Genomic DNA, 26316 nt, shown 5'->3' on the forward strand with positions numbered 1-26316 from the left:
TCAGTCCCATGCAGACTCTGCGTGCTCACTTTCTCCTCCAGGTTCCTCAAGAGCTGAAAATTCTGTTTCGATAAGTGGTTTCAGAAATCTCTCGACCTTGGTTAACCTCTTTTTGAGTTTCTGCTGCATCGACTCATATTCAGCCAAGATGCGGGCAAATCGGGTTTGCAGGAGGTCAACTGAGCCTTCCATTCGTGTGACCTTCTCTTCCAGGTCTTTGGGGTCACTGCCCAGATTTGCGATGTTTAAATCCAGTAGACCATCTTTCATTAAAATCTGCCTTCCTTTCTCTTCCAGCATAGTTTTGGCGTCTGGGTACTCTGTAAGCGCTTCCATGAGGTCATCTTTCGAGAGGCAGAACAGGTCTGAGTAGCCAATGCTTTTAATATTGGCTGTTCTTCGGTTGCCGGCCTTGCTGCCTTTGATATTGAGGATGCTGATCTCACCGAAGTAGCTACCATCACTCAACACGACAAACTGGGTGATTCCGTCATCGGCCACCACAGCAAGTTTGCCTTCTTTGATGATGTACATCTCGCGCCCGATGTCCCCTTTCTTGCATATGTAATCGCCAGGACTGTACACCTGGGGCTGTAGCTTCAGCACCAGCTCCACCAACAGACCAGCTTCACAGTCTGCAAAGATGCGGACCTTTTTTAACGTGTCTAAGTGGACGTTGATGGCGATCTCTGCCCTCAGTTTGTCAGGTAGGTATTTCAAGACTTCTTTCTCATCAACTGTTTTTTTGTTGGTCCAGAGGTAGTCGAACCATTTAATAACCCTCTTTTCCATATCTTTGCTCACATTTCGGAAATTCATGTATTGCTTGATAGCATCAACTCTTGCTTGAAATTCCGCCCTGGCTGCATTCATATTGGAAATCATAGATCCTATGTTACCGACAATGGTGGCAAAAATTAAAACTCCAATTAAGAAGTCAACTACCACAAAGATATACTCAGAATCCAGCACAGGAGGTGGAGTTTCGCCGATGGTTGTTAAAGTCAGCGTAGACCAATAAAGGCTATAGACATATTTTCGAGCCAAGCGGCCAAATTCAGGATCATTCACATCGGGGTAGACCCATGTGTCATTCCCAAATCCAATAGCCTTCGAGATGGAGTAGTACACACACGCATTCCAGTGGATAATAATGACAATGTACATGACGAGGTTTGAAATCCTAAAGATGTTTGGATAGTTGGTCCTTGTTTCTGTGCGCTGGAAGAACTCAAACATTCGAGAGATCCTTAACAGCCGGTTTAACCTAATTTCTGGATAGTTCCACCCCATCTTGAAATACAGCAGATCAGTGGGTACCATTGACAGAACGTCGAGTTTAAACTGCAAGTTTGCTTTATACTTCTCTATGAGTTTCAATTTGTCTTTCACCAGCAATCCTTGTTCCAGATAACCTACAATAGAAGAGAGAAAAGACAGGCTGTTTCATAGTTGTACAATGAGTCCTATGACCAAACCTACATGTCATTATAGAAGAGTCTGTTGTAGAAATAGAAAAATGACACTTTTTCATATAAAGGTAATATATAGACAGATAGGTAGGTAGATAGAATGATGGATTAATTGATCATTTGATATATGATTTTAGCTACACAGGTAAAATCATTTCTCTAATGAGTCACATTCATATTCTGTAGCATTATTATAAATTGCATATTTGGTTCCTGTCCCCAATTTCTGACACACCACTGTTAAAATCCTAATGATTTCCCGAGAAACCAAAATGCTAGTGGTATCTTTTGTTCTGATATTTGGTCATGGCCTCAGCTCTGGATGCAGAGCTCCAGTGCTTTGACTTTCTTGGTGGTAAAAGTATCTTTGTTCTGTGAGGCAACTCCTGGCAGGCTCCTAGATGGGGCTGGTCACCAGAAACAGACATTTTCTTAAGTACAGACTTGACATTCTTAACCTTCACCCCCACTTTCTCCAGGAGAGGTGCTGGAAAGGAACTTAATTCTGTTACTTATTGTGTTGTTACTATACGATAAAAGCCTTCCATAAAGATCATTGGCTTTGTTGTGCCCAGATTACGACTCCCAGAGAGACCACCAGAGAGGCCCAGACTGTAATAAGCAAGGTTTAATCAGCATAATACAACATGTTTGGAACTCATCTCCATCCCGGTTACAAGGTAGAGAGAGGAGTTGTATCTCCTCTATGGGGTAAGCTTTTAAAGACATAATTACAAAGAGAATCTTTGAAGCTGCTTTGGCATGGGTACAAGGACTTTTTGCTCCTTCCCATTTTGTTAAGTCAGCTTTTTCCTTGTTCTTAGAGCAAGGCCACTGTTCTTGAGTTAGGCCATCTTTATCAGCCTGTACCATGTGGCTGGCTGGGCTGAGCTAAGTGACCTTGTGCTCAAAATCTCCCTAGTGGGAGAGGGGAAGGCCACTATCTTCCTGGGAAAACATTCTGCTAGAATATTTCTGCTTGTCCCTTTGAGAATAAGGGGCGAGGGTCCCACAGCTTTGGTGGTCAGAGAACATCCAAGTGAGAAAGCAAATGTAGGGTGTTAGAAGGGTATCATAACCCAATTCCATGAGGACAACAGCTCCTGCTCTCAAGCCCTTCCTCACTTGTCCTCCATACCTCTGCATCTGCCTGTTCACCTCTCTTATTACATCCTTTATTAATAGAATAAACTAGAAAATGTGTTTTTGTTGTTTTTGGTTTGGTGAGCCATGCTAGCCAATACTGAAGCTGAGGAGGGATCGTGGAAAGCCCTAATGTATAGTTATTTGATCAGAAATGCAGGTCGAGTCGTGTGCTATCTCGGCTAGTGGGATGCGAACGGTGGTCCCTGATAAACCTATGGGAGAGGAAATGGAAGAGCAAGAGACATGAGAAGTGACGGCAAGACGGTATTTCTGATCAAACCCACCGTTTAATATAGCCTCAGAAGCTGTTATATAGCAAATGGGCAAGGGGGAGGGGAGGGTGTCAGATCTGCTGGAATTCAGGCCTGGAGACATCCCTAGCTGATAAGTAAATACTGAGGGTCTGTGATTGTTGACCATCAAAGGAAAATGCAAATTGTTTGCTAAAAGCCTGGTGCCTGCAGGTCTCACTAGGCTAATGTCCTAGGTCCGGAACTTGCCTGCAAGTTAAGATGGCTGTAAACAAAATACAGATCTCAAAATACAGGTGTTTGCTTCTGGCAGTGTGCCTGACACCTGAAGTAAGGAAGAGCCTTATCAGGCCCAGTCCATAACCTGCAGGGTCTCACTAACTCTAGTTAGCTTCAGAACTGATGACTTTGTAGCAAATGTTGCAGATACTCCTTGGCAGAATCCTAGGCCTGCTCTCAGAAGTGTGGGCCCCTGCCCCGTTATCACACTGTTTCACATGAACACGCTTTTCACCCTCAGCGTGAAACATCAATCTCCCTTCAGACTGCATTTGTCCTCCTCGCTCTTGTCCTGCAGGCTGTCCTTCATCACCTAGGATCTTCTCTTCTGGGCAGTTCCTGTGGGCCTCGCGTGCGTGCTGAAGCCTTGGGTCGGAAAGGGAGTTTGTTTCTCCCACAGTGACTACCAAAGTGACTACCGGCAGCTGAGCCCTGCGCTGCCCTCTAAAGAGCAAGCTCTCAGCGACCCTTAGAGGCTTCTATGCTGTGTGTAGCATTTACAGCGTGGGAGGAGGGGTTGGGGGAGGGGGCAGTGCGGAAACAATACGCTGTACACCTGCTTATGAAACACACTGTAAGTAGAGAGGCAGGGGATGGTAAACCCTACTTAACGATACACCACTGTGAACGATAAAGTTTATATTTCCTGTAAAATCTCTATTAAGAAGCTTCTGGAAAGCAGTGACACTTCTCTTTGTGCCCTTTTAAAGTATCTCCATATGTGGCAGAAATTCAGAAATTGCCCTTTACCCACAGAGACTGACTAAATATTTCTGTTCTTTATTCTTCTGCCTGGCATAAACCCAATGTCTAAGACAATGAAGGAAAAACCACTAATCCACACTCAAAAGGTTACTTAGGGGACGGGAGAGATGGCTCAGAGGGTAAGAGTACTGACTGCTCTTCCAGAGGACTTGAGTTCAATCCCCAGCACCCACATGGTAGCTCACAACAACCTCCAACTCCAGCCCTAGGGGATCTGACACCCTCTTCTGGCTTTCTCTGGTATTGCATGCATATGGTGCACAGACAAATATGCAGGCAAAACACCCATATACAAAAAAAAAAGGGTTAAAAAAGATTAAGGTGTCCTAACAACATCTTTCTGGATCAGTTGGAGTGATCTAAGCCAGCGAGGGGGAACATGTCACTCATGTTTTCCACTGAAGTTGCGAGTTTACCTTGAAGAACAGTTGGGTGTGGATATTTCATTATTATATAGTAGAGATGAAAGCAAGAAATTTCAAACGACCCAAAGTAGATCACACGTACCTGTCCTTGTTCGTACGAACATGTCAACAACGTAGATTATGTCTGATACGTAATCAAAAATGAGCCAGTATTCTATGTAATCAGACTGGAGTTCATCAAAACATGCTCTATAAAAGAAAGATGTGCATAAAAAATGACATGGAGACGAATTGAAATAAAAAGCCCCTTTGTGTATATTGTTTGTGATGAGACATACAACATGCTAAGGCTAAACGGGTTTTTAGAATGCATTTGGTCAATCACAGTTTTTCCAAATCATTCCTTTCATGGGAATAAGTCATTTCCTCATATATCTGAATTCTAACATCTTTTCCATCAATACTAGTTGGACTTGTATAGATAGACATTAGGTAAGAATTAGCTGGGCATGGTGGCTCACGCCTTTAATCCCAGCATTTGGGAAGCAGAGCAGGAGGATCTCTAAATTCAAGACCAGCCTGGTCTGCAGAGAGAGTTCCAGGACAGTCAAGGCTACATAGAAAAACCCTGTCTCAAAAGCCAATAACAACAAAGAGACATCCTTTCAGCTGGCAATCCTTCCACTGATAAGGTGCTCGCATGAGGTTCTGCGTTCAAGTCTTCAGAACCCACATTAACAGCGTGACATCAACAACTAGACTACCGTGTTAGCCCATGCTTGTCATCCTAGCTCTGGAGCAACAGAGAGGAGCGTGGCCCCAAGCTTCACTGCAGCCGGTCTAGTCATATCGGCAAGTTCCCGGTCAGTGAGAACCCCTATCTCAAAACACAAGGTAGAGAGCATCCTGAGGACACACAAGGCTGACCTCTGGCCTCCACACACATATGCACACATGTGCATGTGCACCCTCACACACATATCCTGTATATATGCATAAAATAATAAATAGCTTGAAGCTAAAGTCAACTATCACGGGGTGAAACTCATTGATCACAAAGCTTGTGTTAAGTTGGGAGCTTAGCCCCCAGCCCCTTGAGTTTATCCTAGCCCCCCTGACCCTGAGAGTTAGCACTCTGGACTCCAAATCCCAGCAGGCCAGGTCCTGACCCCTCCCTGGGGGTGGGATCAGGACCACTCCCCCGGGTATTTAAATGAGCTCCCAAAAGAAGAACACAGGGTCCCTTTTCCTTCCTCCCTGTGGTCACAGTCGCAGCCCCTTGGGGCCACCCAAGAGCACAGAACTCCCATTAAACCAGGATATTTCTTAGTTTGGCTTGTTCTGATTTGGCTTGATTGGGAATTTTTTTTTTTTTGCTTTTTTTTCGAGACAGGGTTTCTCTGTGGTTTTGGAGCCTGTCCTGGAACTAGCTCTTGTAGACCAGGCTGGTCTCGAACTCACAGGGATCCGCCTGCCTCTGCCTCCCAAGTGCTGGGATTAAAGGAGTGCGCCACCACCGCCGGCTTGATTGGGAATTTTGCATCAGCAGGGAGCTTGCGTTAGGAAATATTCCTAACAGCTTGTATTTCCTATCTGTACCCAAAAAGTTTCAGGGAAAAATGTACCTAATTTTGAACGACTGAGATGTTTCTGAAAGATAGTAGATCTTTCGTTGTTTTCCATTATTATTAGACCGAGAATTACAGTTTCTCCTAGTGTCCGAATCCCATGTCTGAACAACTAGAAATTTATTTTGTTTTTCTTTTTTTTTTTTTTTTGGTTTTTCGAGACAGGGTTTCTCTGTGGTTTTGGAACCTGTCCTGGAACTAGCTCTTGTAGACCAGGCTGGACTTGAACTCACAGAGATCCGCCTGCCTCTGCCTCCCGAGTGCTGGGATTAAAGGCGTGCGCCACCAGCGCCCAGCTACAACTAGAAATTTAAAAGAACACATCCACTCTCTTCCCCGTCCCACCCCAGGACTGTATGTCTATGCATGTTGAGAATCAAAGACACCCTGACCTCACATAAACACACTGAGAATGATTCAGCCACGTTTCCCAACATGCAGTGGAGAAGATTGTCCCAAGAACCCTAGGTCAAAGTATGTAGGCAGAAGGCTTCTGAGTGTTCTGATATCCACAGAAAAATACACATGGAAACCTTGCAATAATCATTGTCCAGTTGTACATCACAGGTAAGGTGATGCAAAGCAGCCAGTTGTAGTAGGTGTTTCCCGAAGGATCAATAATCACCACTTCTTTCTTCTCCCTAGCCACAATGAGAAACAAAGGGGACAGTTATTAAGAAACAAGCATATTTGCATTTATCATATCAAATATGGTATTTCAATTAACCATGATTGTGCTGTTACCGAAAGCATCGTGGCTTTGGGATACTTGTCAGACAGTAGAGACTGCTCCAAAGTGTTGATGAGATTATCAGGTTTTTATTTTGGTCTTTACAGACTCATGAGCTCCAATGATCATTATCCTTAATATTTAGAGGAAGTTCTTCCTCAGTGATGCTTGTGAGGGAGAATTCCCCAACACAGCAAAAATCCTTAATTAGGAAATTCATACTTACTAACTTTAGGGAACCTAGAAGAAAGCTTTTAATCTCTTTTGATAGCAGTTTATACAAAATGTTTGTTCTTATTTAAGGACATTTGCCTTTATTTGGGGCTCTTTGCTACAAAGCATTCTCTATGCTTTGGAAAATTTTACCTACGTCTAAAACCCATTGCAAGCTCATGTCTGTTTCCAATGTCAGTAAAAACTATTTACTCTTCCTTCTTGTCTTTGTCTTTCTCCTCCTTCTTTTTCTTCTCTTTTTCCTTCTCCTTCTTCTTTTTCTTCTCTGGGTCCTTCTTATTTTCATTTTTATCATCTGCCTTGCTGGAAAGGTTGAGTATATATTGTTACCATTTGCAAATAACGCACAGGCGGAAAAACATTTAGGGCCATTCATGCAAAGTCTGGCTTACCTCTTCTTCTCCTTCTTCTTTTTCTTTTTTTCTTTTGGGTCTCTAAAGAAAAAGAGCATCTGTCACATGATCACACCATTCAACCCCAGTTTCTTTCTACTTTCCTTTCCATTGAGCAAGGATTCTTAGCCTTGCAGACAAAGTCCGCCACGGTACTCGGAAACTAAAACGGTGGCCAAAATCAAACAGGTATCCATACAGATAAGCCAAACATGTCCAGGTTAACAGAAAACAAAAGTTGAAAAGGACAGAGTAATTAAAATATGTAAAAAAAAAAAAAGTCACTAACTTTAAATAAATAAGCCTCCAAATGAGTATACTTCCAGAATTCTAATATGTGAAAGTAATGTTTTTTTTTACTTTAAGTGTTTGATACTGTTCACATATATATTCAAATCAAAACATCGAGACTCTCAAGAAAATGCCATAAATACTTTTTCAAGGGAATAATCTTGTTGACAGCATTTTTTTTTCAAGAGTGGTAAAAAGCTCTGTGGTCATTCAATTAGGTCATGAGGTTGGACAGTAACCCAGAATATGATCAAGCAGGAGACCTGAGACGGAACAGGAACCACAGGAAAGAAGTAAGTTGCTGAGAAGGTGGGTAAGCACACCATGCCACCCCATGTCACTTACCGCTGTTTCATTCACACCCACCCCTCATGGCCTACCTGTAGGAAGGGTTTTTTAGGAGTAACTATTGGAGCATAGATCGTGGATGGGTCGGGTTGGCAACCCCAAGGAGGCTATGTTTATACTATGAAACTATCTACAAGTGGTTTGGAAACACAGTGGTGTAGTCAGTCTCCCTAGTGACACAGCTTCAAGTACCATTCAGTCGCTCACTTAAGGATACCTGAAAATTCGCAAATGCCTTAACTGTTTGGTTAAGGACCTAGATGGGAAAAGGACTGAATGGTCAGGCAGAGCAATTCTAGAGAAAAGGTAGACTAATAGATTCGTGGGCACAACGTTTGAAAATCCTTGTATCCCAGGTAAGGGAACAACCAAGTGGACTGAAGGATTCAGCTAACTGAGAAATCCAGCCTCCATGTGGCATCTACATGCTGGCACAATGTAGTTAAAAGTACGGCATCCAGCCGGGCGGTGGTGGCGCACGCCTTTAATCCCAGCACTCGGGAGGCAGAGGCAGGTGGATCTCTGGGAGTTCGAGGCCAGCCTGGTCTACAAGAGCTAGTTCCAGGACAGGCTCCAAAGCTACAGAGAAACCCTGTCTCGAAAAACCAAAAAAAAAAAAAAAAAAAGTACGGCATCCATGGAAACAAAAACTAAAGGTCATGTTTGGGTGCAACACATGGCCTCCTGCTCACTCTAGCTGGTGTTGAACATCTTGACTTTAGTTACAGGCCATTTGGATCATGTAGGTATCACCGCTGTTATAAGGTGACTCCCATGCGTAGTTCCTAAGGAGAGTAGTCACTTGATGGCAAATTAACTGTGTTGGGTCCTTGTCAACAGAGAAAAGACATCAAATATTTTGATACTAACTGATTTATATTGTGGTATATATTGCTTTTTGCTACAAACTTGACCAGTATCACTGTGTAGGCGTTTCTAAAGCATGACCCACCTATACAGACTGCTATGCAGCATCATTTCAGGTCTACTTTACAGAAAAAGATAAGTGGCGTTAGATACTGCCTTGGATAGGGTCACTATTGCTGTGATGAAATACCATGACCAAAAATAACAGAGGGCGGAAAGGGTCTATTTGGCTTTCACTTCCACATGACTATTCATCACCAAAGGAAGTCAGGACAGGAACTCAAGCAGAGCAAGAATCTGGATGCAGGATCTGATGCAGAAGTCATGGAGGGGAGCTGCTTACTGGCTTGCTCATCATGGTTTGCTCAGGTCTGCTTCCTCATAGAACCCAGCACCACCAGCCCAGTAATGACTCCACCCACAAGGACTTGGCCCTCGCCCATCAATCACAAAGTAAGAAAATACCCTACAGGCCAATCTTATGGAGGCATTCTCTCTACAGAGGTTCCCTCCTCTCCACTGACTCTAGCTTGTGTCAAGTTGACAGAAAAGTAACCAGCACAGATACTGAGTTTGGAATCTAATGGTCCTATTGTATGCTACTCCACCCAGAAGTGTCTAATGTGGTACAGGTATGGAGTGAGCTTCAGAAGGCACCACCGGAATGTTGCTATGGAGTGCAGATTTCTTGAAGATGAGTTACTGTAATCCAAGATACTGTGTGTGTGAGCAAAGACTGGTCGGTCATTAGGTGGTGCTCTATGCCTACACATGAATAGAATGAATCGGTCTAGGAACTAAGGTACTTAATGAGGGAAAGTACACTTCCCAACCCTGCACATCTAGGTTTTGTGCCTCTAGAGGTCCTCATTTGATGAGAGAGCATCTACACTTCTGCCAAAGAGAACAGTTACAGTCCTATTAAATATTAATCTATGACTAGTCCCTGGCCACTTTCGACTCCTCGTTCCAAGAAACCAATTGGCAGAGAAGAATCACCAGACTGGGAAGTTTATGGTGCTGATCATCAAAGGTAGGCAATGTTGTTGCTATGCAATGAAAAGTATCTGACCGGCACACGATCCATGATGGCATCTTTTGGAATTCCCCAGCCCATCTTTGATAGTGGGTGGACAAGTCTAGGAGCCACTTCCCAAGGAAGGCATGGTGATTAGCTACATGTCTGCATTTCCCTAGAGCGGGAGAAATTCTGCACAACGATGAGAGGGCTCTAGAATGAATAAAAATAGATAAGGGGTTTCTGTGTAAACCTCAGAAACATCTAAAGTTGTCAGAGATCTTTCTGCAGCCCATTGACCTTCTTCTTACAAGCTTGAACAGGAGAAAAGAACATCCAGAAGCCTGGGAAAGGGCAGTCCAGAATTTTCCTTTAAAAGAGTGCATTTGAGCAGGGCACAGCTGGGTTGGGAGGCTACAATTACACGTAGGTTTCAGGTATGCATTCTCCACGCACCAACACTTGAGTGCTGACAACCCAGCTTCTCCTTGCCCTCGGAAGGAAGGCCTAGAACAAGGAAACCACTACCATTCTAAAATTTATCTCACAGTTTCCTGGGGCTGCTCTCATTGGATGACTCCCTGTGGCTGCAAAGGCCCAGTTCTGTCACCTGATGATGATAAAAGCACATACGGATGCCAAAACTCCCATAAGAGCAAACCTCTTCTCTGAAATCAGCATCTCGCTCTGCCCAGTTAATTCTGTCACCCTCACTCCCTTCCAGATGTTGCCAAAGGGCACATCCCATAAATATCTACACACAGACCTCTGTCTCAGAGGCTGTCTCCTGAAGAATGTGGCCCAAGGTACACGGGTTCAGTGTTGTGTGACCTTTGGCATCCATTCTGTCCTAAGGAAGGGCAATTGCATATATAACATGGACCTTTTAAAAAACATATTCAAGTAAATGAATAAAATATATACATGTTACTTTTAATAGGGAACAGCTGCATTTTCCAGATACAAACAACATATATCTGGAAAAAGCAAAAAGAAAAATAATAGAATGTCACCTCTGTTAAATTAGTTCAAGCACTAAGCATTAGCTATATTGCAAATGCAGATACTGCTAGTTATTTTTACTTGTTTTCATTTTCCTCCGTAGATGTACTTACTGGTTTTTGTTGCTGCTATTGTTAACATTGAAAAGAGCCATAGTGCCTGGCAAGTACTGCTCCCTGGAAGAGGAAAAACAGAGAGAGCACAATGACCACTCTGCTCATGGTCAGCAAACGGCTTTAAAAATCAAACGACTTACAGTTTCCTGCTCCCTTCATAACATTGCCCAGGTCACTGTTTAAGATGTACAGAACTTGTGACACACAGCTTGCCAGAAGCTAATGCACTGACCCAAAGTGGTTAGCGAATGACTGTTGGTTAAGGCGCATACTAAAAATTAGCATCATCTCCGGCCTGGAGTGAGCCCAGATGGATGGCACCGACTTCCACCAAAATACCCCAGATAGAGAAAACAGAAAGAGGGGGAATAAATACTTCAAAGAAATAAGTGGAATGCTATAGTTAGACACAGGAAGAAATAAAAAGAGGGGGAAAGATAACAAAGAATAAAATACGTTGCATAGGATCGGAAACCCTGATCCCTGCTCTACCACACTCCTTCAGCTTCAGTGGCTTCAGGGTCTGTACTTGAACATGACTGTTTTACTTCCCGTATGGTCATTATACTTTTCTAATCTCACATTTTAGTTCCTGGGAGCAGGCTCTGCCGGGTCTAGCAGTTTAGAGAATGATAGCCCACCCTCTCATATGCAGCTGCTCCAGGACCCTGAAAAAGGAATTCAAAAGAAGTAGGAAATTAAGGAAATATGGGGACCCAGACACACGAAGACTTTCTAAGAGGCCCTGATGATAAGACAAAGGCAACTTTAGTTCTCTGTCATTGTCCAGGAACAGATTTGGCAAGGCCAGGCCAGTCTGAGACTGGAGCCAGGGCCTTGAAGGAGTCAAGATTGTAGATTCTTAAGACCCAGCTCTTCCCTGGAACTGTGATTATCCGTCCTGAGGCATCTGTGTCTGGGATGTATTCACTTTGCTAACATCATCTGATTTAGCTCTCTGCTGCCCTTGGCCATTTTCTTCCCGTGAATAGTATATATAAAGCCATACTTCTTAAAGCTGCTCAGCATAACTCATCAGTTTGTGCAATGCCGCCTGGTCCCAGTTATTGCTTTGTCTCCTCTTTTTCTCATCTTTGTCTCCCATCCCCCATTCTCCTACTCAACATCTCACTGTTCGGGACCCTTATTCCTGCAGGCTCAGGTCAAGGGAGGAACTGGGGCAAGTTTCTGAGGAACAGGCATTAGTTTCAGGGAACATGACGGGGAATATTTATGACTGGGAACCCTGGGGTCATAAATAATTAAAGGTCAGCAGCTTTCCAAAAGAGGGCAAAGGTAAGGGACAGAAATAGCGAGGTACTCATGAGATCTTGCAAAGTGTCTCATTGACAAGAGCATGTGTCAAGCCACTCCATAGAAGGAACAGGAGACTTTTCATTTCGGTGATATTTAAAAGATGCATTCCTGCGGGTAGACGGCCCCGCTCACCTCTGGGATGGTCCTCGCCTTCTTTGTGAGCCGTTACTAAAGAAAGAGTCCTCACTCTCTGCTTCAGACAGAGAGGCATTGTCGTCATCAGAAAAGGAGCTGCCAATCAAAGGGAAGCAGAAGTGAATTGGATTCATGTTCTAACTGGCCCACCTGTCATCCAGGTGAGCCCTCACTCCATCTCTTTCCACCCCACTTCAGACCCATACACATGTATGGTTAGAATAGATGAGAACATAGCATTTTATAGAGTGTGTGTCCAGTGATTGCTAGGAATACACTCTCCAGATCTTCAGCATGGCTACTGTTTGATGTACTGGTCAATGTCAATGTCTATCCAATAGTACCTAATTTTAAATATGAATTAACTACCACTTCCTGATATTTCCTTCTATTAAAAGAAAATTCTATCACATACACATATTCTAGTCACTTAAGGGTAACTATTTCAAATCATACTATCAAATTATATTGTTAGGTTTCATATTCTATATACCTTTTCACATTGATGTGTAGCAACCTCATCTATTTGGATTTTATATTTCCCATGGGGAAAGACCCTAATTGTGAGTAAAGAAGTATTTGCCAGCCGGGCGGTGGTGGCGCACGCCTTTAATCCCAGCACTCGGGAAGCAGAGGCAGGCAGATCTCTGTGAGTTCGAGACCAGCCTGGTCTACAAGAGCTAGTTCCGGGACAGGCTCCAAAACCACAGAAAAACCCTGTCTCGAAAAACCAAAAAAAAAAAACAAAAGAAGAAGTATTTGCCATAGTCACTTAATAGGTGCTTCCGTAAACGACCCTCCATAACAGTCTTCACGCGATAGACAAGCTTCGCTTGTATAAATACATTCACTAAATTAGATAGATTATGAATTTTAAGAATACAAATTACAAAGCTAAATTGAAATCAAACCTGGATAAGTTAAAACAAAAACTGTGCTTGCATTAACAACGCGTGAGAAGGAGCATAGCTTCACCTGCACGCTCCGTTTTCCATCCGCCGGATTTCCTGTCCAGTAGCGGGGACGACCGCATTGGGGATTCTTACAAAGGACTGCCACGTGTTGATAATATTTGTCTTCATGGTGAGGCTAAGGTCTGAGAAGAAACAAGACTTGTTAATGAGAAGACCTTTTTATGTTCACACGTCAGGGGCTGGGCTATGACAACAGAGCTCTACTGAGGAGGAAAACGCGTCCAGGCTGTGGTTCCTTAACTGAGCCACACTGTTCCACACCTCCATGCCTTTGCCCGTGACTCCGGGACTGAGTCTGGGCAGGTGCTAGCCATCTCTCGAGTCCGATGCAAGGACTCCTCACTCCGAAGTAAACTAACCGCATCCCCCCTTCTCTGCTACAGCAATGTACACACATTGGAATAATTCCCTCATGTGCTAAACCGCCATGTTCTCCATCTTCACAGCTACACTGTAACCTTTGTAGAGAACTCTGCCTCAGCAACAGGGTGCTTGGCACATAGTAGACATTCAGGGAACGGCTGCTCATTGAGCAAATCTTGTTTCGTTTTCTGTCTTGGGGACATGCTATTGTTTCTTTGATGCTGTGAATAGAAGCGAGGTCCTCACACATGGTAGACAAGCTCTCTATCACTGAGTGCTACTTCCAGCCCTAAATCTTGTTGTTACATTTTAGCAACTCTACTCTACTCGCATAACTTTTCCTCAGAAGTTATTAAAATTTGGTAAATTTACAAAGATTTTTGAAACAGTTGTTGGGTGTTAAATACAGGGAATGACCCATAGCATCTAATCCTCTCTCTTGGCATACAGCATCCGATCCTCTCCACTTATGATGTGCTTTTGTGATCTACCAAGGCAGAACAAAATAAAAATACCTACATGTCCCAGAGTCCTGTGCAGTTCAGTTTCTCAGTGTCTTTAAGGATTACACAGTCATATATGCATTTATGATACTTGGAAAGCAGAACTGAGATTTAAAAAAATCAACAGCAGTCAGCAAGAAGAGGCAAGGGGCCAGGTGGTGGTGACACATGCTTTTAATCCCAGCATTTGGGAGGCAGAGGCAGGAGGATCTCTATGAGTTCACGGCCATACTGGTCTGCAGAGCAAGTTCCAGGACAGGCTCCAAAGCTACAGAGAAACCTTGTCTCAAAAAACAAAAACAAACAAACAACAACAAAAAGAATAGACCCCTGGGTTTTCTAAGGCAGAAATCCCTGGTCAGTCAGTCACCAGTTCTTTGGGTCCTAAGAACCAGGAGTTGCGTTTGTACTGGGGAGATTGTAGTAGAATGGGTGTCCTCTCAGATCTGCTTAGGAACCATGCTTGGAACTCAGTCTGGAGCTTGTTACCCCAAGCTTTACAATGACCCTTAGGTCCTGGTTCCCCAAATTAAAGCTAAGGAGAAGAGGAAGAGAGGGGGGCAGGGAAGAACTCGTGTGCCATCTAGTGTTTGAAAATGACCAAACTCTTTTCTCGACTGTCAGTACACAGAGTGCTGGAAAACACTGTCAAAATGAGAGTCAGGGAGGAGATTAGAAGGTAAGTATATAAAAGACAAGCAAGAAGGAAGATGGAGAAGTGGGAGAGTCACTGCTAAATTGCCCTTGCTCCAAATCTGTAGCTCCATCCACATGCAAATGGCCTTGGTTGACCACAGCAGGCCACAAAGCAGAAACAGAAAGATCTGATAATAAGAGGGGGACTCGATGGGAGAAGAAATCTAAGGAAGAGAGTGAGGGCGAGGAGTAAGAAAAGGAGAAAGAGACATGTACAAAACTGCCAAAAAGTAAATCAATTTTTAAAGTGAAAAAAATTAAAATAAAAATAAATGAAAGAAACCATGCCCCGTACCAAAAGGACCAGATAGACATCTATGGAACATTCTGATACAAAGATGCATTCTTTTATATTGCATTTATTTAACCCTGTAAAGCTGTGTTGCTTTATCTGTCTAAAACACCTAATTGGTCTAATAAAGAGCTGAAGAGCCAATAGCTAGGCAGGAGAGAGAAATAGGTGGGGCTGGTGGACAGAGAATAAATAAGAGGAGAAATCTAGGGAGGAGATTGAGATGAAGAGTGAGAAAAGGAGAAAGAGAGGAGGGCACTGGGACCAGTCACCAGTCACATAACCAGCCCTGGAATAAAAAGGAAAGAAAGCTATATAAAATAAAGAAAGGTAAAAAGCCCAGAGGCAAAAAGTAGTTAAAGAAAAATGGGATAATTTCATTAGAAAAAGTGGCTAGAAGCAAGCCAAACTAAAGCCAGGCATTCATAAGTAAGAACAAGTCTCTATATATTTATTTGGGAGCTTGTGGCAGGCCCCTAAAGGGAAAAAAAACCCCTACATTGTCCCATCATCCCAGGAATTTGGGCCTAGAACTCAAGTCAGGAACCTGGAGGCAGGAACTGGTATGTGGAGGATGCTGCTTACTGGCTTGTTGTTATGGCTTGCTCAGCCTGCTTTCTTAAAGCACCCAGGACCACCGGCCCAGGGATGATACTGCCCACGGTGAGCTGGGCTTTCCCATGTCAATCAGCAATCAAGAAAATGTCCTACAGAGCCGGGCGGTGGTGGCGCACGCCTTTAATTCCAGCACTCGGGAGGCAGAGGCAGGCGGATCTCTGTGAGTTCAAGTCCAGCCTGGTCTACAAGAGCTAGTTCCAGGACAGGAACCAAAAGCTACAGAGAAACCCTATCTCGAAAATCAAAAAAAAAAAAAAAAAAATGTCCTACAGACATGGCCATGCCAGCGTGATAGAACAAATTTCTTGGTTGACATTCCCTCTTTCCACACAGGTCTAGATTTGTGTCAAGTTGTCAAAAACCACCCAGCACAAGGAATGGTGCAGGAACAGTGACTTAATTTGAAATCAAGATAACAGATAACACAAGATAACAGATAACACAGATAACAAACACAAGGCCAGCACACAGAGGCCCATCCAGGGCACTCATTATCCCGACTCACCGCCTGCCCCTTGCCCCATGTACTGAGTTCTTGCTGAAATTCCGCACTGGATGACCCAGAGGCCTTGCAGACACAGCGTGTGACGGCAGAATTTATTGTCCAGAGAGCACACTTAAAAATGAGTGGAGCAAACTGAGGAGCCACAGCATCAGGCCTGTACAGTGGCGGTTCAGGACAGAGGTGTTAGAGGAGCCAAGAAGATACACCCACTCCTCTTCAGGGAATCTGGAGTAAAATTCCCTGAAAAGAAAGAAAGTCTGGAGCAATCTTGAACAGAACCATCAACACTGATCCAAACAGGATCCTATGTAGGCTCTTTAGTAGGTACTAAAGCAACTATACAAAAAATAAATAAATAAAATAAGGTTGCATTCAGAAAAGCACAGCAGGGGCACAGAGATGGGAGAAGTGGGGAAAGAGAGAAATATGTATATATATATATATATATATATATATATATATATATATATATATATATATATATATAGAGAGAGAGAGAGAGAGAGAGAGAGAGAGAGTCACTGATATGTTGAGCACCTGTTTTCTAAAAGAAGATGAGGGTTAGAGGTTTCTAAGTGAGACACTGCCAATTTTACAATGGAATGGTACCTTATGGTGAGACAGAAGGATACAAAAGCTTCCATGGGACAGGCGATGACCAGAGTGGTAAGCAATAGACGGATGATAAGATAGCACTAGGTGCCAAATGCTGCAGCGGTAGAGCGGGCAGTACGGTGATGTCATGGCCTTCGCCTCCCAGCACTGAGTGGTTCCAATGATAAAGAGGAGGATGGCTATCAACCCTGAGACTGGGGGTCGGTAGGGTGGCTGGCGTGGAAGCACAGCCATACAAATGGGATAAGGAGATCACAAGACACTTAACTGGGAAATGGCCTGCTCTAGGCTTTGAGGAGGAGGTGCCAGAAAATGAAACATAATGGAAAAGTAGAAGTCAAGGGGACAAATTTGTTAAACTTGAGGGAGAAGTCTAATGAGAAAAGCAGAGCTCCAAGGGGGAATGCCAGGAGCCGAGGGTTCTCAGTGAGCACGTGATTGTGAAGTATCTTCCAATCAGGGCTTGGGTGACCATGGTAGAAATGAAGAGAAGGTCTCCAGAGCAGAAAACAATAGCATTACCCAATGATTGAGACTACCCAGTGTTGCATGGAGGGGCCGCTTGTTCTTCCCGGCCACCTGGCTACCTTAGCCCCAAAATAACCACACAGAAACTGTATTCATTAAATAACTGCTTGGCCCACTAGCTCTAACTTCTTATTGGCTAACTCTTACATCTTAATTTAACCCATTTCTATTAATCTGTGTATCGCCATGTGGCAGTGGCTTACTGGCTAAGTTTCGGCATCATGTCTTTCTCTGGCAGAGGATCCATGGCATCTCTCTGGCTCTGCCCTTCTTCCTCCCAGCATTCAGTTTTGTCTTCCCTGCCTACTTTAAGTTCTGCCCTATCAACAGGCCAAGGCAGTTTCTTTATTCATTAATGCCAATCACAGCACACAGAGGGGACTACCACATCAACCTAGAACGGCAGGGACACTCAGCTGGAAGGACATTATTGTCCCATGTGTCTAACAATTTGCTGGTCATAGAGCAGTACCAGGGAGCTCAGTGCACATCCAAGACAAAGAGGAGTGAAGGGTCAGCTCCCTGTGGGAAAGCATAGTGGTGTGATGAGCCCCCTTGCGTCACAGGGGGCTGAGAGAGAGCCAGCAGTCGTGGGCAGGACAGCACTGACTTTCTAAGTAGTTCAATCAGTACTTTCAGTCTGTGCATTATCAACTCCTTAGGCTTGAGGAAAAACTTCTATAATTGATGGCTTCAGGGAAACTGTCACTGGGAATCGTTTGTGTTTTAATACCCTGGTGTGACAGCGGTGGACAGGATGAGAACCAACACATGAGAAAGAACTAGATGTTGCCTTCCACCTCTGTACTTTAAGGCTGAGGGACAGAGAAAAATATAAGAAATGTCTACTGGGTGTCTAAGAGCTCAAGCGTTCTGAGGGAGATGCAGAGTCCGTCTGAAGGTTGAAAGCTACACTTCTCTGTGGACACGAGGATAAGTGCTTAGAATGCAGTTAGAAGTTACACTTAAGCAGGGCATGGTGGCATGTGCCTTTAACCCCAGCACTCAGGAGGCAGAGGCAGGAGGATCTCTGTGAGTTCTAGGCCTGCCTGGTCTACAAAGCAAGTTCTAGGACAGCCAAGGCTACACAGAGAAACCCTGTCTTGAGAAACCAAAGAAAAGAAATCCCATTGGGTTAGAAAAATGGCAGAAGCAGGCTCTCTTTTGGGGGTCCATGACCTCCCCATCCCCAGATAGTTGGTTAGGTTTCTAATATGAGGCCTGAATTACCCCCTAATTAGTGGTTCGTAAGTCCAATCAGATACCTGTTGGGGTTATCCCCAAAAGTACCATAGTGGCACTTCCTCCTTTTTATTTAGTCCAGGACCTATGCTCAGGGAATAGTGTGGTCCACAGTTAAGGCAGGTCCTCCCACCTCAGTTAATCTGATCTAGGTGGGGGTGGGCTTGCTTCCTAGCTGACTCTAGATCCTATCAGTGTGGCGTCCACCTGCTTAGTTCCCATACACATTCCATCCCTTTACCCAATTGAAATATTGCAAGCACCTCCCTTCTTACCACCCCTGTCCACCCACTCTCTATGTCTCTATGTCTCTGCTCACCAGGCTTATTTAAACTGGGACGGCTCATCTTAGAGTCTTTCCCCTCTCCTACAAGGATTTTGCCTTTATTTCCACTTTCTCATTTGAATTTCCACTTCAACTTGTCAGATGTTTTTTATTACCTCTTCGGACAAAACTTCTAAAGTTCCGTGCTCCTCCATGTCTGTCAAGCACTCCCTAATTAATTTTCTTTTTTAAGGTTTAGTCTTATCTGTGTGTATGTGCATGCGTATGTGTCTATGTGTGAGTAAACACGTGTGCTTGTGTGTGTGAGTGCTTGTTGTTTGATTTCCTTGTCCGGCTATCTTTGGATCACCAGTCCCCAAATAATGATACAGAGACTTATTTATAATTATGAAAGTTTGGCCTTTAGCTTGGGCTTGTTTCCAACTAGTTCTTATAACTTAATCTGTTTTTCCCCATTAATCTACGCTCTGCCACGTGGCTGGGTTGCCTCTTCTCTGTACCGTTTTTGTCCAACTTGGTCTGAGTCTTGCTAGCATCTCCTGCTCACCTAGATTCCTCCTCCTTTCCCTCTCTCTTCCTGGAAATCCCGCCTATCCTCTCCTGCCTAGCGATTGGCCATTCGGCTCTTTATGAAACCAATCAGAAGGCACCTTGGCCAAGACACTTCTTCACAGTGCACAAAAGGATCATCTGACAAGTGCCTGTGGAAGTCAGAAGAGGGTGTCAGATCCCTAGAACTGGAGTTCTGATGGCTGTGAGTCACCCAGCATGGTTACTTGGAGCAGAGGCTCAGTTCCCTGAAAGAGTGTCCAGTGCTCTTAACTGCTGAGCACTCTCTCCAGTCCCTAATTAATCTTTTTTCCCCCAGCATAATATTTTCATTAATTATTTGTGAATTTATACAATGCACCCCATCACACTCCCTTTCTCCCAGGTTCGCCCTCCCACCCTTGTGTCCCCCCCAAAAAAACCACCAATGGGTAACCCAAATCGGACCTAATTAATCTTTTTAATTTTTTTTAATACCAAATTACTTTAATGAGAACTTTATATACAAATGTCTTCTTTTTCCTTTTTCTTTTTTCTTTTTTTGATTTTCAAGACAGGGTTTCTCTGTAGCTTTTGGTTCCTGTCCTGGCACTAGCTCTTATAGACCAGGCTGGCCTCGAACTCACAGAGATCCGCCTGCCTCTGCCTCCCGAGTGCTGGGATTAAAGGTGTGTGCCACCACTGCCCGGCCCTAATTAATCTTTTTAAGGAACTTCTATTCTCACACTCACTCCTGTTCAAGATCCTCCAAGACTTCATTATTGTTTACAGAATTATTGTCCTTTCTTCAGCAACTGGATTCTAATCTCCTTCTCTTTCCCTTTCTTCCAAAAACTTAAAAAAAAATTTAAAAATGTCTTAAACCATGAAATATGATGCAGTATTTAAAACTAAGAGGATTCTTCCATATGGATAGTTCTCCACAAAGATAATATGCTCCCATCTCTTTTACAAAGGATCTATGCCTTATGGTGACAAGGTAGAAAAAGCAAGATTTATAGGAAGAAAAGAAAATCTCTCTGTAAAAATGTAGTAAGAAGCCAGGTGGTGGTGGTGCATGCCTTCAATCCCAGTGCTCAGGAAGGCAGAAGCAGGAGGATCTCTGTGAGTTCGAGGCCAGCCTGGTCTACAGAGTGAGTTCCAGGACAGAAGAGATACACAGAGAAACCATATCTCAATAAAACCAAAACTAACAAAACAAGACAAAAATGTAACAAGAAAAATGGTAACAGTTTTGTATTATTTTTTGCCATTTAAATACTTTGGTGCATATGAATAATTTTGCTGTAGTAAATCCTTTTCATATGTCTCCATAGACACAGCTTTGGGAATGCTTCCAACATGTAAGTCCAGGAACAGTATTGCTAGTTCTAGCTTAGTTTATTAAAACCAGCCACATGATGGCTGTTCCATTTGACATTCTGCTAGCCCAAAACAAGCTTGGCGCTTGCTCCTGACCAACACTTGAGACTGTCAAATTTAAAGTTTTCCTCTATCTGATAAGTGAACATTTTTGCAGTGAGGCTTTTGGTGTGGATGTATTAATAAAGTTGGATAGGCTCTCATGTTTATGAGTCATTTACATTTACATTCCTTATATTAATTATATATTCATACCCTTGGTCCTTGTCTTCGTTGTATTTTATCTTACTAAACACTGACACATATTTAATAAATGACTGCTGTGTTTATAGTATCATTATCTCTCTGATCCTGAAACTAAGGTTAAACTTTGATTTTTACTTTTCAGAAGTCACCTGCTTATGTTTTTGTGTTCATTACTAACATACTAAGTCATAAAAGTAAGTGTCCTATTGGCCAGTTTATGACTTGTATAGTAATTCAACAATATAATCTTTTTTAATTTTTTTGAGCTTATGATTATTATTTTATTTTTTTATTTTATTGGTTTTTGTTGAGCTCTACATTTTTCTCTGCTCTACTCCCTGCCTCTCCCCTCCCCTTCAACCCTCTCCCAAGGTCTCTATGCTCCCAATTTACTCAAGAGATTTTGCCTTTTTCTACTACCCACGTAGATTAGATCTATGTGTGTCTCTCTTAGAGTTCTCATTGTTGTCTAGGTTCTCTGGGATTCAACAATATAATTTTAATTATCATTAGAACCATACACATATCTGTATACACACATAAATAATGATATATATAATATATAATAAAATATAGTTCTATTGAAATATTCAGATTCATGTATATATGCTGTCACCCAAGCAATGCACTACTTCTAGATAAATTGCAAACAACTGGAAGATATATTTTGTAAGGTTGGCATAATATATAAACCCTAAAACACAATTTTCAAGCAAAGATGTTTGTATATTTTTGCAGCTCACAGTTTCATCTCATGAAAGTATTATTTAAAGATAGCCAAATATGACTCAACGAAAGCTTCCTGTATGTTGGTAGTTCCAGGGAAAAGGGTCCCAAGTTTTATTATAGATAGTACACTTGTTATTTATGTGTTATTTGTAGCATTTGAATGTAAAAGTAAAAGACACACCTTTAAATTTAAAAAATTTTTGTGTGTATGTACGTATGTATGTATATGAATTATATATACCACATGCATGTAGTGCCTACAGAGGTAAAAACGGACATTGGATCCTCTGGAACTGGAGTAATAGACAGTTGTGAGACACCTGATGTGGGTGTGAGTTCCTCTGCAAGAGCGGCAAGCGTCTTAACTGATGAGCCATTTCTTCAGCCCTCTAACATATGCACTTTGTCCATATGCACCTTTCAAAAACTAAGAGATGTTCTCTTCTCCATTAGATCAAAATGCTTCTTTATACACTATGGTCTAGGAATGTAGTTCCTCTGATAGAGTGCTTTCCATGCACTGTAAGTAGGTGGTTCGCATCTGTAATTCCAGCACTCAGGACCTAGTATGTGGAGGATCAGGAGTTCACAGTCACCCGCTACAACAAGGCAACAAGTAAAATTCAGGATGAATTGAAAAGGGGAGGGTGCACACCTTTAATCCCAGCACTCAGGAGGCAGAGGTAGGAGGATCTCTGTGAGTTTGAGGACAGCCTGGACTATAAGAGCTAGTTCCAGGACATCTAGGGCTGTTACACAGAGAAACCCTGTCTCAAAGAGAGAGAGAGAGAGAGAGAGAGAGAGAGAGAGAGAGAGAGAGATATCACTACACCAAATCCTCTGCATATATATTACAGCTTTTAGTTTAGTATTTTTATAGTACTTCTGAGTGTATGAATGCGTAGGTCTCTGATTCTAGTGCCTGCTCTTAAGGTTCTTTTTCTTCTGTTGGTTTGCCTCGACCAGCTTTGATATGATGGCTTTTTATTATCTCGTTATGTTTTATTTTCTTATGTTTTGCTGTTATCTCTTAGAAGCCTGTTCTTTTCTAATGAAAGACAGAAGGAGAATAGATCTGGATGGGAAAGTAGGGGGGACAGGAGGAGTAGAGGGAGAGGAAACTGTAATCAGGATATATTATATGAGAAAAAATATATTTTCAATAAAAGGAGGCAAAAAGTACAGACCACTGTAAGATGATATCTCTGAAGAACCTATTATTAAATGGTTTTGTATTGCTTGAATTTTATACTAAAAGGATACATTTATTTAAAGAACATTTTTAGCAATAGGAATAAATACATTAGGTAGAAAAAGCATAATTTAAAGCAATATTTATAGTAATAGCATTTTATTAAAATTATATAATGCACACAGAAAGGATAAACTTTCAATACTAACTCATGTTAATGTTAAGTCATGGAATGCTCAGTATTCTTTCTTTGTTCTTTATGTTTGTCCATACTTTATCCTAATATTTTTTTTTTCCGAGACAGGGTTTCTCTGTGGTTTTTGGAGCCTGTCCTGGAACTAGCTCTTGTAGACCAGGCTGGTCTCGAACTCACAGAGATCCGCCTGCCTCTGCCTCCCAAGTGCTGGGATTAAAGGCGTGCGCCACCACCGCCCGGCCCTAATATTTTTTTGTTTGCTGGGGAAAAGAATATTTCACAAATGATATTCTGTTGAACAGCAAAAGGCACTTGTGCGAACACCTTTGCTTTTTGTTTTTTAATTAATTTTTGTGTGTATGAGTGCTTTGCATACATGTATGTCAGTGCATCACATACATATGGTACCTGTGGAGGCCAGAAGAGGGTGTCAGAGGTTGTCAGATACCCTTGAACTGGAGTTACAGATGGTTGTGAGCCACCACGTAGGTGCTGGGAATCAAACCTGGTTCTTCAGGAAGAGCGACTGGTGATCTTAAGTTCTGAGCCATCCCTCCAGCCCAGCACATTCAATTAAAAATAATGTGAATTTTTTTTCACTAATGCAAAGGATATTTGTTGGCCAAAGAGAGTGAAGTTCCACTGAGACAAGAGCATGCTCTGGCATATAAGGCAGGATAAATAACCCAACAGCCAACCAGGCTTGTTTTCCAGTCTTGCCCGATAGTTAATTGCAGGGCTTAGTTTGTTTCTTACTATGTAGCAATACTCAAGGCATTGTTGCTGTGGAGAACCAGAACAGGCTTGGCCTGCTCTGCAGCAGTCACCTGCTTAGCAAGGATGTGGTTTCTAAGCACAGACTTGAGAAAATTGCTATGAAGCCTCAACTGAGATCTTTCTGAGCTCTGGGCTCCTCCTCTTCTGCCAAACAGGGGTGATGCCTTCATGTCTATCGTAATGACTCTCTGTGATGTCTTCATGTCTGTCATAATGGCTCTCTGTGGAAAGCTAAAGGACTTAAAGGTACACTGAAGGCTTACAAAGTCACACAAATGTGAGTGGATAATGTGATCATGTAATCCAAGTTCAGCTACACAGACGATGCTAAACCAGATGTGGTGGCCCACACCTTTATTCATAGCACTCACGACGCCGAGGTAGGAGAACCACCATGCGTTAAAAGGCAACCTGGCCTAGAAAGTGAGACTCTGTCTCAAAATGAAATGCCAGCATGATGAAAATAATCCTCTAATCTTACCCCGGAATCATCACTCTGAGAGGTCAAATTTGCCAAGGGAACTATTAAGAAAATAATAATTATCATCATAGGAGCAGAACCAAGCTGTAATTCTCTTGAAGACTTGTTGCAGACCCGACACAACACTGTTGATAAGTATGTATGTCGTTTGAGAAGAGATGGGCTGCCAAGCTTGCTAAGCCAACTCTTAGCACTGTAGGAAGAACCCCCCAATACTTTCTTGGGAAGAAATAGCTTTAACAAGGAAATTAATATTATAATGAACATTATCACAATCGCTATAATCCAGAGATAATGCATAAAGTATCTACCACAGGATAAAAATATCAATCACTAGTGAAAAGTAGCAAAACCATCAAATGTTTTCCTCTGCTCCTTTTAAGCCAGCATAAATCATAAAAGCAAACTTATAGAACTATAAAATACCAGAGAAAGCAATCATAGTATATTTTAATATTTAGTTTAGCATATTTATTATATGAAAACATGTCAGCTACCCTTCTGTTACTATAACAAATAATACCCGAGATAATCAACGTACAGGTGGAAAGGTTTACTTTGGCTCAAGGCTCCAGTTCATGACCAGGTTGAGCCACTGCTTTGAAATCTGGCGAGAGGAGCAGATGGTAAAACCAGGGAGCTTAGGGCAGAGTAAAATTACTTCCCCCAAGACTCAAAAGAGAAGAAAAGGAATTTGTCAGAACTGACTGTTCCCTTCATGAACACTCCAGTGACCTACAACCTCCCCCTAGGTCCCTGCTGAAGACTTCACCATCTCCCAATAGTCCCACCCAAGGGTTCAGTCTCTCAACACATGGGCCTTTAGGAGCATTTAAGATCCAAACTACAGGCCGGGTGGTGGTGGCGCACGCCTTTAATCCCAGCACTCGGGAGGCAGAGGCAGGTGGATCTCTGTGAGTTCGAGGCCAGCCTGGTCTACAAAAGAGCTTGTTCCAGGACAGGAACCAAAAGCTACAGAGAAACCCTGTCTCGAAAAATCAAAAAAAAAAAAAAAAAAAAAAAAAAAGATTCAAACTACAGCATATAAATTATGGCCCTGGAGCATCACAAGAACTTCCCATCACCAAAACATTTTCTTCAAAATCTGTATGTTTTTCTAATCACGAGTAAAAACACAGGCTACACAATGCCGGAAGACCATATGGTTTCCCATTTTTCACAAACAAGAAAGAAGTCAGAACCTTGAATATTTGATCTTTGGCCTCCACAGTCACGTGACCACACCTCCACTGCCCATAAACCATGCAGTCTGTTGTGTTATTCTGTTGTCGTAGCAGTAGAAAAAGAGACAAGTTCTAAGCACCTACTTCCTGTTACACATATCTATGTTTACAGGCAAATGGCCCGTTGTCTCAATATTCTGTAGGCCTCTGAGGGTGGGGAGTTCCCTTTCCCTTCCTTACTTCATCACTCTCGCATTTTATGATACTAATAAAGGTGAGTCAACACTTTAGTCAAATACTCAGGATGGAGCGCATGGAGTCCCCTGGACGGTAATTGCACACACACTGTCAGTCACAGTACATAGTCAACACTCAGTGTAATAGCTTGGCTTCTATAAGTAAGTCTATACCTCATCTCCAAATGATCACACTAAAAACATTTGTATTAGCCGGGTGGTGGTGCTACCCAACTTTAATCCCAGCACTCAGGAGGCAGAGGCAGAGGATCTCTGTGAGTTTGAGGCCAGCCTGGTCTACAAGAGCTAGTTCCAGGACAGGCCCCAAAGCTACAGAGAAAGCCTGTCCCAAAAAACAAAACAAAATAATTGTATTTTGGCTGGAA

General features: G+C 42.7%; 1 protein-coding gene across 1 annotated transcript; it reads right to left on the minus strand.

The window, feature by feature from the left end:
* Cnga1 (cyclic nucleotide gated channel subunit alpha 1) lies at positions 1 to 13450 on the minus strand. Its single transcript, XM_057772872.1, has 8 exons — positions 13332 to 13450; positions 12354 to 12452; positions 10902 to 10964; positions 7263 to 7304; positions 7063 to 7173; positions 6440 to 6547; positions 4421 to 4527; positions 1 to 1415 (listed from the first exon to the last, which is right to left on the minus strand). Exons 1-8 carry the CDS (start codon positions 13436 to 13438, stop codon positions 1 to 3), a joined length of 2052 nt encoding a protein of 683 aa, XP_057628855.1. The 5' UTR covers positions 13439 to 13450.
* Between the last annotated feature and the right edge of the window lie 12866 nt (positions 13451 to 26316).

Source organism: Chionomys nivalis, chromosome 6 (assembly GCF_950005125.1).
Source record: "Chionomys nivalis chromosome 6, mChiNiv1.1, whole genome shotgun sequence".
Lineage (NCBI taxonomy): Eukaryota > Metazoa > Chordata > Mammalia > Rodentia > Cricetidae > Chionomys > Chionomys nivalis.